The sequence below is a fragment of the Orcinus orca genome, chromosome 12 (assembly GCF_937001465.1).
Source record: "Orcinus orca chromosome 12, mOrcOrc1.1, whole genome shotgun sequence".
NCBI lineage: Eukaryota > Metazoa > Chordata > Mammalia > Artiodactyla > Delphinidae > Orcinus > Orcinus orca.
This window is the reverse complement of record NC_064570.1, coordinates 15,908,873-15,922,363: the sequence shown is the minus strand read 5'-3', so window position 1 is coordinate 15,922,363 and position 13,491 is coordinate 15,908,873. Positions and strand designations below refer to the sequence as shown.

The window sequence follows — 13,491 nt, the reverse complement described above, 5'->3', positions numbered from 1 at the left end:
TTCTTCGTATTTAATTGTTATAACTCCTTACTTTGAGGTTCTCTCCCTGCCCTCGTGGTATGAATTTTGACCACTCAGAGTGTAATATAGGTTGGGTTTCAATTTCTCAGAAAATCTGTTCTTATCCCCTCTCCATATATAATATTAAATAATATAACAAATGTATATCTTATTTTCTAATTCAGCACACATATGAATTATCACATATCATTAGAACCACTAAGTAAATGTGTTTTAGAAGAGTAGCCCCCGCTCGCGGCTACTAGAGAAAGCCTGTGCGCAGCAATGAAGACCCAGCGCAGCCAAAAATAAAATAAATAAATAAATGTATTTTTTAAAAGTTGTGGGTTTTTTTTTTTGTACATATTTAGGAAAAAACTTTTAAGGAGAAAATCTCCATTACTTTTAAGAAATACTGCTTTTAAGTAATCATTAATTTGAACAAATGTCTAATGCCACTTGAGACATGTTGGTAGGTGGTTAGGGTTTAGAAATGAAGGAAAGTGTATTACGTACTCCTAGTTCTCCTTTGCCTTGCCCTTCATTCCCACTTCATGCCTCCGTCTTTCTCCTCTTATTATCCCACTCAAAAATTAACAGCCCACTCCTCATCTTTTTTAAGAGAATAAAATAAACCCTAATGCAGAATTCTTATATTTTGGAAATAGAGGGATAAAAGTCTGCAATTCAAATAAAATAAACCAAATTAATAAAAGCCTGACAGAACAAGCTTGGGGTAGGTATGGGTGTACAGAGACATGGAGAGTTTTCTACCAGGAACATGTGTACCTCCAAAAACACTGCCCTGTGTTCTTAGAATATATATTAAAATGGGGGAGAGGGTAGCAAGAATCAGTCATGGTTTTTAAAACTTGAAACATAATGCCCTAATACTCTTTTCTTCCAATAAGTAAGAAAGAAGAATTACAGAGGAAATACCTGTGGATTATATTAGTGTCAAATTTTTGTTGGGAAAAATTATGTATTGTTTAAAGTTAATTTTAAAGTACTTGAGCCTAACTAGCCTCCCGCACCTCACACCCTAATTCTGATTCTAGAATACACTACCAGATTGAATGGCCTGAATGTATATAGCCTTTTCCTTATTTTTTAGATTCATGGAAATTTGAGTTTGATTGATGATGACTGTTTAGCATTAATCTAATCTGTTTAATCGACTTGACTGTTTCATTTTTAGAGGTTATTTATTGTATTTTCCAAAATCTGCCTGTTTTCTCATGGTAGAATCATCCCAAGCTGCCTTTTAATAGAAGTGTATTCAGGTATCTTCACTACCAGTCCAGTGTCCTAAGAAGTGAAGCTCACATTGTCCAGAGATGGCAGGAACATATACCAATTTTTATGGTTTAATAAGGTTTCCCAAGCAATTCATCATTCATGCGACAAGATTGATTGCTTATTTTCTTTCCTTATGAAATCTTAGGAAAATATTTTCACAAAATGTAATTGCAATATAAGAAAATGTGTTTGATTTATCTGAATGGTATTGTTTTTAATTTGCAGTTTGAGGAATTTAATGTTAACATTCATATGAATTGAAATCAGTTTTAGTTGTTGTATACATCAAAATGGATTTAACCTAACTCATGTTCCCTTCTAAAATATCTGTAACATGTCTATATTGGGATACCTTATGTATAGTCCAAACATGTCAGACTTTTTGGAGTAGAGGGGCTTATCCTTTCAAGGGGTCAAATTTGAATTAAATAGTAAGTAGGTTAATTGACTCTACTAGACCTTTTGAGCGGTTATAGGCAAAAATGCTGTCATTGGCCATATTAAAACCTCCCCCCCAAAAAATGAGTGACATTTGTATGCTTAAATGATTAAAATAATTTTCAAGTAAAAAATTTTGAAATTTTAAATGTTTAACTCACAATATTTTGTGTTATTTTGATCTTTGGGATTCTTGGCAGCCTCTCGTTTGTCACAGAAGTAGTCATTTGTTTTGTTTTCCCAAGGCTGTTTCAAGGTTAATCGACTACCTGGGTGGGTCCTCATATTTACTAATATGTATTGCAGCTCTTTTGGTACATCAGAAGGCCAGAATGGAACGACTTCAAAGAGAACTTGAGATTCAAAAGAAAAAGCTGGATAAACTAAAATCTGAGGTCAATGAAATGGAAAATAATCTAACTCGAAGGCGTCTGAAAAGATCAAATTCCATATCCCAAATACCTTCAGTAAGTCTTTCTTTCTCTAACTGTTGTGACTGCTATGCTTGAACATGAGAATAGGCAATCTGTCATAAGTATAAAAGCTTGATCTTGTTTTCTAGAAATGCTCTTAATTCATACTTCTTTCTCTGTCCTTACCTCCCCCTGCAAAATTTCACTCTTTCTAAGCTAATAACACAAGAGTTCAATGTAGATCCTTCTCACATGGAATTATTTTTCAGCTCGAAGAAATGCAGCAATTGAGAAGTTGTAATAGACAACTCCAGATTGACATTGACTGCTTAACCAAAGAAATTGATCTTTTTCAAGCCAGAGGTAAAGTTCAATGCATACTCAGCTGAAATTCATTTTTACCAACTCTTTTCCCATGGCTAAAACCAGACTTATCAATTGTGATCTTACTGTTTCAGATTTGACTTTGGAGCATATAGTGCTACTTGGATTTTTGTTTTCACTCACTCTCCACTCCCCCCCAAAGTTGTATATTTGGTTGAGGAGTAATTTGATACATTGTATAGCCTTCAAATCCCCTTTAGTCATGTGTTAAGGGAAGACAGTGATTAGTATGTCTGGCTGTATTGTCAAAAGTATTGCTGTGATGTATTAGTATAATCTGGTACAATATTTAATAAGATTAAGATGTACGTACCTCATATACCTTTTTCTCTTTCAAGAATTATGCTTTTAAGAACATAATTTAAAAGGCATCGCCACCCTAATGGTACTTTCTTAATTGCTAAAATAGAGAAGAAAATAAAAATACGGCTTATATATTTTTAGGACAATGATAGTTTATTATACTTGAGCTATTCTTGACAAGCAATAACTGCTTATTGTAAAACAAAAAAATGTTTACAATTCAGTTCCATAGACAACTAAAAGGAATATTTATAACTTAAACCTAATTCTGAAGTTTAGAAATAATAGAAATATATAGAATGGAAAAGACAGGAAAGGGAAGAAGCCAAAAAATAAGCCCTTAATCATACTTCTTAGTATGTGCCAAAATCCATTAAACTGAAAGATGATTTGTTTTATTTTAGTAAGTAAGCTGTTTATCTTGAAACATTCATTGAAAATGCCATAATTTAACTTTGGAGAGAAAAAGGAAGTTAGTGCCAGTCTAGAAAATATAATTCTTAAACTTGTTCCTTTTGTTTAAAATCTGAAGCATTTTATTACATTACTACAAGGTTTTTATACTTAACTTGAAGCCAAGCTATTTAGTTGCTTAAGACCATGTTAAAATTGTATTTTAAATTGTTAAATTTTAAGTTATCTTGTCACATAGAACAGGCGTCTAGTTCTAATTCTGTTACTATCTTACTGGCATTAATTTGACTTCTTCCCCAATTTACCACTTAGACCTCTGTTATGGGTACTATATTATACCTATCTCAGCTGTTTTTGAAACCCTGACATGTAATTTGACATTAGAGGTGCAAAAAGTATTTATTTCTTCTATTTATACTGTGATATTTTTTAGAAAAAAAATATTTGGTTTTTTTAACAATTTTTTTAATATTTTTGAGCTATAAGCATTGATATACTTACTTTTTATGTATTTCAGGACCACATTTTAATCCCAGCGCTATTCATAACTTTTATGACAATATTGGATTTGTAGGTCCTGTGCCACCAAAACCCAAAGGTTAGTGTGTCCAGTAAGCATGAGAACTGTTGCATTTTGAAAAGCAAGGTTTTGGAAAACCTTCCACTCTAGAAGTGCTTCAAACTTCGGCATTCTTGGATGGATTCATTCGGAAGATATTTATTTTCACTTACATGCTGGGAATTGGAGGGGTGCAAAAATGTAATGTACTTAGCTCTTGAAAAGTAATATGCATGTCCTAAGGATTCATCATATACTCCCAAAATAGCAAATCTTGGCCAAAAAAAAAAAGATCACCAGGTGCGGAAACTTGCATTCTTTGAAATTTTAGACAAACGTTAAGGAAGACACCTTAGGAAAGTTTATTTTTCATGAGTATTCTGTCCTATATAGTTTACGCATAGTTCTCTGTAATCAAAATACTCTGAATTTCAGACGAATGGTTTTTTAAAATAATTACCTATTATCATTTTTACATCACTGATATTCACAGACTGTATAGACACCAAACTAAGAAATGTCGGAACATTTGTGTGGGTTTTTTTTTTTTTTTTTTTTTGTGGTATGCGGGCCTCTCACTGTTGTGGCCTCTCCCGTTGCAGAGCACAGGCTCCGGATGCGCAGGCTCAGCGGCCATGGCTCACGGGCCCAGCCGCTCCGCGGCATGTGGGATCCTCCCGGATCGGGGCACGAACCCGTGTCCCTTGCATCGGCAGGCGGACTCCCAACCACTGCGCCACCAGGGAAGCCCCTTGTGTGGGTTTTTTTACTCCAGGCATTAAAAAACATATAAAATGGGAATAAGAAAGAAACAAGTATGTTACTAGTTTTTTAGTTGGTTACAAGAATTTTCATAGTCTCTTTCAGTATCCTGTGCTGTCCACTCGTTTTTGTTCAAGTATAATTTAATTAGGCCTAGCTTTATCTTCATATTTTTTAATTTAAATGTCTTTAAACATTGTTAGCTGGAACGTAATGAACTCTTATTACAAAGGAGCAAAAGTGAGATTAGGGTATTTGGCATAGTACATGGGGAAGCCAGTGTTCAGACATTGGATGCTATTTGGATGTTAATTGAATAAAGGAATAAAGAAAACAGTGGTATAGCCTAGCTTCCTAAAATAAGCAAAGTGGGTATTTTAGCCTCTAAATGAGTTGCCTTAATACACTCTTTCTTACTGTCTTTCAAAAACTAAAATTTTCATATAAAAAGATCCTGTTTTGTTTCAACATAATCCAGTACTTATGTGTTGAGATTAGGAGGGAGGTGGAATATAGATGAAATAAGATTTATCTTGAGAGTTGTAGAAGCAGGATAAGTGCCTGAGGGTTTATTTCACCGTTCTCCCATGATAAAAAGTTCGAAAAGAAAAACTCCAGTACTTAAAAACCTTTGCACAAAAGATAGAAGCTTGTGTACTGGCTACTTTGGGAGAAATAAAGAATCAGTCATTTTTGCCTTAAAGCTAAAATAGGAAGTTACTAGTTTCACTTATAGAGGTTTACTTAGTTCTTGAAATCAGTTCTACTTCACAATGCAGGGGTGTTTTTTGTTTGTTTTTTTAACATCTTTATTGGAGTATAATTGCTTTACAATGGTGTGTTAGTTTCTGCTGTATAACAAAGTGAATCAGCTATATGTACACATACATCCCCATATCTCCTCCCTCTTGTGTCTCCCTCCCACCCTCCCTATCCCACCCCTCTAGGTGGTCACAAAGCACAGAGCTGATCTCCCTGTGCTATGCAGCTGCTTCCCACTAGCTATCTATTTTACATTTGGTAGTGTATATATGTCCATGCCACTCTCTCACTTTGCCCCAGCTTACCCTTTCCCCTCTCCGTGTCCTCAAGTCCATTCTCTACGTCTGCGCATCTTTATTCCTGTCCTGCCCCTAGGTTCTTCATAACCATTTTTCTTTTTTTTTTTAGATTCCATATATATGTGTTAGCATACGGTATTTGTTTTTCTCTTTCTGACTTAACTTCGTTCTGTATGACAGTCTCTAGGTCCATCCACCTCACTACAAATAACCCAATTTTCTTTCTTTTTATGGCTGAGTAATATTCCATTGTATATATGTGCCACATCTTTATCCATTCATCTGTCGATGAACACTTAAGTTGCTTCCATGTCCTGGCTATTGTAAATAGAGCTGCAGTGAACATTGTGGTACGTGACTCTTTTTGAATTACGGTTTTTTCAGGGTATATGCCCAGTAGTGGGATTGCTGGGTTGGGTTGTATGGTAGTTCTATTTTTAGTTTTTTGAGGAACCTCCATACTGTTCTCCATACTGGCTGTATCAATTTACATTCCCACCAACAGTGCAAGAGGGTTTCCTTTTCTCCACACCCTCTCCAGCATTTATTGTTTGTAGGTTTTTTGATGATGGCATTCTGACCAGTGTGAGGTGGTACCTCATTGTAGTTTTGATTTGCATTTCTCTAATGATTAGTGATGTTGAGCATCCTTTCATGTGTTTGTTGGCAATCTGTATATCTTCTTTGGAGAAATGTCTATTTAGGTCTTCTGCCCATTTTTGGATTGGGTTGTTTGTTTTTTTGATATTGAGGTGCATGAGCTGCTTGTATATTTTGGAGATTAATCCTTTGTCAGTTGCTTCATTTGCAAATATTTTCTCACTTTCTGAGGGTTGTCTTTTTGTCTTATGTTTTCCTTTGCTGTGCAAAAGCTTTTAAGTTTCATTAGGTCCCATTTGTTTATTTTTGGTTTTATTTCCATTTCTCTAGGAGGTGGGTCAAAAAGGATCTTGCTGTGGTTTATGTCATGGAGCGTTCTGCCTGTGTTTTCTTCTAAGAGTTTTATAGTGTCTGGCCTTACATTTAGGTCTTCAATCCATTTTGAGTTTATTTTTGTGTACGGTGTTAGGGAGTGTTCTAATTTCATTCTTTTACATGTACCTGTCCAGTTTTCCCGGCACCACTTATTGAAGAGGCTGTCTTTTCTCCATTGTATATCCTTGCCTCCTTTATCAAAGATAAGGTGACCATAGGTGCGTGGGTTTATCTCTGGGCTTTCTATCCTGTTCCATTGATGTATATTTCTCTTTTTGTGCCAGTACCATACTTTCTTGTTTACTGTCGCTTTGTAGTATAGTCTGAAGTCAGGGAGCCTGATTCCTCCAGCTCCTTTTTTCTTTCTCAAGATTGCTTTGGCTATTCGGGGTCTTTTTTGTTTTCATACAAATTGTGAAATTTTTTGTTCTAGTCCTGTGAAAAATGCCATATGTAGTTTGATAGGGATTGCACTGAATCTGTAGACTGCTTTGGGTAGTATAGTCATTTTCACAGTGTTGATTCTTCCAGTCCAAGAACATGGTATAACTCTCCATCTGTTTGTATCATCTTTAGTTTCTTTCTTCAGTGTCTTAGATTTCTGCATACAGGTCTTTTGTCTCCTTAGGTAGGTTTATTCCTAGGTATTTTATTCTTTTTGTTGCAGTGGTAAATGGGAGTGTTTCCTTAATTTCTCTTTCAGATTTTTCATCATTAGTGTACAGAAATACAAGAGATTTCTGTGCGTTAATTTTGTATCCTGCTACTCTACCAAATTCATTGATTAGCTCTAGTATTTTTCTGGTAGCATCTTTAGGATTCTCTATGCATAGTATCATGTCATCTTCAAACAATGACAATTTTACTTCTTCTTTTCCGATTTGGATTCCTTTTATTTCTTTTTCTTCTCTGATTGCTGTGGCTAAAACTTCCAAAACTATGTTGAATAATAGTGGTGAGAGTGGGCAACCTTGTCTTGTTCCGATCTTAGTGGAAATGGTTTCAGTTTTTCACCATTGAGAACGATGTTGGCTGTGGGTTTGTCATATATGGCCTTTATTATGTTGAGGTGAGTTCCCTCTCTCCCTACTTTCTGCAGGGTTTTTGTCATAAATGGGTGTTGAATTTTGTCAAAAGCATTTTCTGCATCTATTGAGATGATCATATGGTTTTTCTCCTTTAATTTGTTAATATCGTTTATCACATTGATTGATTTGTGTATATTGAAGAATCCTTGCATTCCTGGGATTAACCCCACTTGATCATGGTGTATGATCCTTTTAATGTGCTGTTGGATTCTGTTTGCCAGTATTTTGTTGAGGATTTTTGCATCTATGCTCATCAGTTATACTGGCCTGTAGTTTTCATATTTTTGTGGCATCTTTGTCTGGTTTTGGTAGCAGGGTGATGGTGGCCTCGTGGAATGAGTTTGGGAGTGTTCCTCCCTCTGCTATATTTTGGAAGTGTTTGAGAAGGATAGGTGTTAACTCTTCTCTAAATGTTTGATAGAATTCGCCTGTGAAGCCATCTGGTCCTGGGCTTTTGTTGGAAGATTTTTAATCATAGTCTCAATTTCAGTGCCTGTGATTGGTCTGTTTATATTTTCTGTTTCTTCCTGGTTCAGTCTTGGAAGGTTTTGCTTTCCTAAGAATTTGTCCATTTCTTCCAGGTTGTCCATTTTATTGGCGTATAGCTGCTTGTAGTAATCTCTCATGCTCCTTTGTGTTTCTGCATTGTCAGTTATTACTTCTCCTTTTTCGTTTCTAATTCTGTTGATTTGAGTCTTCTCCCTTTTTTTCTTGATGAGTCTGGCTAATGGTTTATCAATTTTGTTTATCTTCTTAAAGAACCAGCTTTTAGTTTTATTGATCTTTGCTATCGTTTCCTTCATTTCTTTTTCATTTATTTCTGATCTGATCTTTATGATTTCTTTCCTTCTACTAACTTTGGGGGTTTTTTGTTCTTTCTCTAATTGCTTTAGGTGTAAGTTTAGGTTCTTTATTTGAGATGTTTCTTGTTTCTTGAAGTAGCATTGCATTGCGATAAACTTCCCTCTTAGAACTGCTTTTGCTGCATCCCATAGGTTTTGGGTCATCATGTTTTCATTGTCATTTGTTCCTAGGTATTTTTTGGTTTCTTCTTTGATTTCTTCAGTGATCTCTTGGTTATTTAGTAGTGTATTGTTTAGCCTCCATGTGTTTGTATTTTTTACAGATTTTTTCCTGTAATTGATACCTAGTCTCATAGTGTTGAGGTCGGAAAAGATATTTGATACGATTTCAATTTTCTTAAATTCACCAAGGTTTGATTTGTGACCCAAGATATGATCTATCCTGGAGAATATTCCATGAGCACTTGAGAAGAAAGTGTAATCTGCTGTTTTTGGATGGAATGTCCTATAAATATCAATTAAGTCCATCTTGTTTAATGTATCATTTAAAGCTTGTGTTTCCTTGTTTATTTTCATTTTGGATGATCTGTCCATCGGTGAAAGTGAGGTGTTAAAGTCCCCGACTATGATTGTGTTACTGTCGATTTCCTATTTTGTGGCTGTTAGCATTTGCCTTATGTATTAAGGTGCTCCTATGTTGGGTGCATGAATATTTACAATTGTTATATCTTCTTCTTGGATTGATCCCTTGATCATTATGTAGTCTCCATTTTTGTCTTTTGTAATAGTCTTTATTTTAAAGTCTATTTTGTCTGATATGAGAATTGCTACTCCAGCTTTCTTTTGATTTCCATTTGCATGGAATATCTTTTTCCATCCCCTAATTTTCAGTCTGTATGTGTCCTTAGATCTGAAATGGGTCTCTTGTAGACAGCATATATATGGGTCTTGTTTTTGTATCCATTCAGCCAGTCTGTGTCTTTTGGTTGGAGCATTTAATCCATTTACATTTAAGGTAGTTATCGATATGTTCCTATTACCATTTTCTTAATTCTTCTGGCTTTGTTATTTTAAGTCTTTTCCTTCTCTTGTGTTTCCTGCCTAGAGAAGTTCCTTTAGCATTTGTTGTAGAGCTGGTTTGGTGGTGCTGAATTCTCTTAGCTTTTGCTTATCTCTAAAGGTTTTAATTTCTCTGTGGAATCTGGGTGAGATCCTTGCTGGGTAGAGTAATCTTGGTTGTAGGTTTTCCCCTTTCATCGGTTTAAATATGTCCTGCCACTCCCTTCTGGCTTGCAGAGTTTCTGCTGAAAGAGCAGCTGTTATCCTTATGGGGATTCCCTTGTATGTTAATTGTTACTTTTCACTGCTGCTTTTAGTATTTTTTCTTTGTTTTTAATTTTGATAGTTTGATTAATATGTGTCTTGGCGTGTTTTTCCTTGGATTATCCTGTATGGGACTGTCTGTGCTTCCTGGACTTGATTGACTATTTCCTTACCCATATTAGGGAAGTTTTCAACTATAATCTCTTCAGATATTTTCTCACTCCCTTTCTTTTTCTCTTCTGCTTCTGGGACCCCTATAATTCGAATGTTGGTGTGTTCAGTGTTGTCTCAGAGGTCTCTAAGACTTTCCTCAATTCTTTTCATTCTTTTTTCTTTATTCTGCTCTGTGGTAGTTATTTCCAGTATTTTATCTTCCAGGTCACTTATCCGTTCTTCTGCCTCAGTTATTCTGCTATTGATTCCTTCTAGAGAATTTTAAATTTCATTTATTGTGTTATATGTCATTGTTTGTTTCCTCTTTAGTTCTTCCAAGTCCTTGTTAAACGTTTCTTGTATTTTCTCCATTCTATTTCCAAGATTTGGGATCATCTTTACTATCATTACTGTGAATTCTTTTTCAGGTAGACTGCCTATTTCCTCTTCATTTGTTTGGTCTGGTGTGTTTTTATCTTGCTCCTTCATCTGCTGTGTGTTTCTCTGTCTTATCTTGCTTAATTTACTGTGTTTGGAGTCTCCTTTTCACAGGCTGCAGGTTAGTAATTCCCATGTTTTTGGTGTCTGACCCCAGTGGCTAAGGTTGGTTCAGTGGGTTGTGCAGGCTTCCTGGTGGAGGGGACTAGTGCCTGTGTTCTGGTGGATGAGGCTGGATCTTGCCTTTCTGGTGGGCAGGACCACGTCCAGTTGTGTGTTTTGGGGTGTCTGTGACCTTATTATGATTTTAGGCAGCCTGTCTGCTAATGGGTGGGGTTGTGTTCCTGTCTTGCTAGTTGTTTGGCATAGGGTGCCCAGCACTGTAGTTTGCTGGGTGAAGCACTGAGTGGAGCTGAGTCTTAGTGTTGAGATGGAGGTCACTGGGAGAGCTTTCGCTGTTTGATATTACGTGGGGCTGGGAGGCCTCTAGTGGTCCAGTGTCCTGAACTCAGCTCTCCCACCTCAGAGGCTCTGGCCTGACATCCGGCCAGAGCACCAAGACCCTGTCAGCACCCGATCTCTCTTCAGAAGACAGGGCTGGGCCTTGAGAGAGACAGAAGATGTGGAAGTGTGTGGGTGGTCTCTGCAGTCAGAAGTCCTGAGTTCCAGTGCTGACTTTCCTGCTAACGGGTCTTTAGCCTCTGTTTCTTTATCTGCTAGTGTTGGAGGGTCTCCTGCAGAGTCAGCGGTGGCTGTGGCTCACTATGGGGACAAGGACACTGGCAGCAGAAGTACTGGGAAGTTCTCCTTGACGTGAGCCCTCCCAGAGTCTGCCATTAGCTCCACCAAAGAGCCCCATCCCATGACTCTTTTTGAATTATGATTTTCTCAGGGTATATGCCCAGTAGTGGGATTGCTGGGTCGTATGGTAGTTCTATTTTTAGGTTTTTAAGGAACCTCCATACTGTTCTCTGTAGTGGCTGTATCAGTTTACATTTCCACCAACAGACAATGCAGGGTTTTTTATGGGTTTTTGTTCGTTTGTTTGTTTGTTTGCTTTTGCGGTATGCGGGCCTCTCACTGTTGTGGCCTCTCCCGTTGCGGAGCACAGGCTCCGGACGCGCAGGCTCAGCGGCCATGGCTCACGGGCCCAGCCGCTCCGCGGCATGTGGGATCTTCCCGGACCGGGGCACGAACCCATGTCCCCTGCCTCGGCAGGCGGACTCTCAACCACTGCGCCACCAGGGAAGCCCAATGCAGGGTTTTTTAACAGCTAAAATGAAGTGTGGCAATCACAAGTCATCCTGTGCCACCTAATTTCCTCTTTTTTCAATTCTGGTGGTTACTTAGTTTCCAAATACCACTCATAAATAAGAGTCATAATTCTAAGTACCAAAAGAGATCGTGCAGATGTAAGAAAACCATTGGAGATTTTTCCATTTAAAAAAAAATTTAGGTCCTCTATTGATACCTTAGATATTACTTAAATAATGAAGAAGATTCTGGCACTTAATAATAGATTGAAGTGTTAATATAGATTGAATAGCCTTCCTAAAAAACCTTTGTAGTTAAACAAAAAGGAAAGACAAGGTTTTACTGAAAATGTGCCAGGTAGGAATGATTTCTAACCTTGGTGAGACCAAAATTCTAGTAAGTAGACTGGATTATCCCCAGATTAAAACAGTTATGCTATAAAATGTTTCCCAGGTATGGAGTATCAAATAATTGTAGATGGTAAAAAGTCGAACTTTTTTTAACTGTGTTTATTTTAATGTGTCTTAGAGGGTACTAATTAGTACTGTCAGACCCTTGATTTTTCAGATATTTTTACTTAGGTAAACCTTAAATAGATATTTGTTTTAAAGTTATTCAATTTAAAGAAAATTACTGTATAAATAGTACTTCCATGCTGCCCATGCATGTGCCAGAAATTGTGGTGATGCCTAAAAAATTCTGACCAATGCTTAACGTGGGAATTTTGCAACAAAGTGTTTAACGCCAAACAGTAAAGTGCTGCTAAAGGGGCACAAAGTACCAAACATAACTTAATGATTTTAAATTTATTATAGAAACTTGATATTTTCATCTACTATATACAATAGTTTGTCTTTTAAAATAGCAGAAAAGGTATCATTTAGTTATCAACTCCATGGAGCAGGTAGAATTTTCAAATTAATATACATTATCTTAACATAGTTTGGAAACTACAAATTATAAACCTTGACTGGAGAGATCCAACAATGCATGCTCCTTTTACTTGAAACGTCTCCACAATAATTTGTAGGGATACTATTCTGAAATTATAATGGTACCTCCCTCCCCCAAAAAAGTAGTTTCATAAACGTAATTTCATCTTAGATACAACCATGGAGGAATATAATTATTCCTTATATTTAAGTTACCTCTGCACTTTCAAACATTCTAGAACATTGGCCTCATAAAGCTGCAGTGACTTTATTTTATAGGTAAGAAGGATTAGATGTAGAGGATACATGATTTATTATCTAAGATCACAGAGCAAAGAAATTAGGAGTTAGTAGCAGAGCCAGGAGTAGAACTCCATTCTCACAACTCTTAATCTTTAATCTAATAGTCTTTCTCGTGTTCCATAATAAATATGATTTTAAAATAAAGTGAGAAATAAAGTCTGGTAAAATTTTATACTGATTTACTCCTCCAAGGTCTATTGTCGATATTTAGTTAAATAAGATTTTAGAAATTAGTTCATCTTTATATTTTATTTGTGTTGTTCAGATAGAGAACATTTAACAACTTCCATTCCTGGTAGAAAACAAAAATATAAATACTACTTCAGTGAGAAATGAAACTCAAACTTTAATCAGACATAAATGCACTAGCAGTATTACATTGTGGTTGGACACCTTTTCACCATATTAGGTGACATTATGGTAATCTTGGCTATTAGTTACCATATGAATTGACTTCCCTTTTCTCCTGCTATAAATTGGGGGAAATGATGCTCTTTTCCCCTTTGAGGAAATATTGAGGTGGTTATGTCATGTACATGTTGCTGTTCCCCAGTGGAGAGGTGCCAGCCTGACAGAGACAGGTTGTAAG

The 13,491-nt window shown here is 36.4% G+C and overlaps 1 protein-coding gene across 3 annotated transcripts in view; it reads left to right on the top strand.

Moving 5' to 3' along the window:
* Positions 1–13,491, top strand: part of TAB2 (TGF-beta activated kinase 1 (MAP3K7) binding protein 2) — an 86,600-nt gene that overhangs the window by 70,926 nt on the left and 2,183 nt on the right. For all 3 annotated transcript variants that reach the window (XM_033405199.2, XM_033405184.2, XM_049695383.1), the window contains 3 exons: positions 2,044–2,204; positions 2,420–2,513; positions 3,769–3,849. In XM_033405199.2, the coding sequence (XP_033261090.1) occupies positions 2,044–2,204; positions 2,420–2,513; positions 3,769–3,849 (336 nt within the window). The remainder of the gene's footprint in view (positions 1–2,043; positions 2,205–2,419; positions 2,514–3,768; positions 3,850–13,491) is intronic.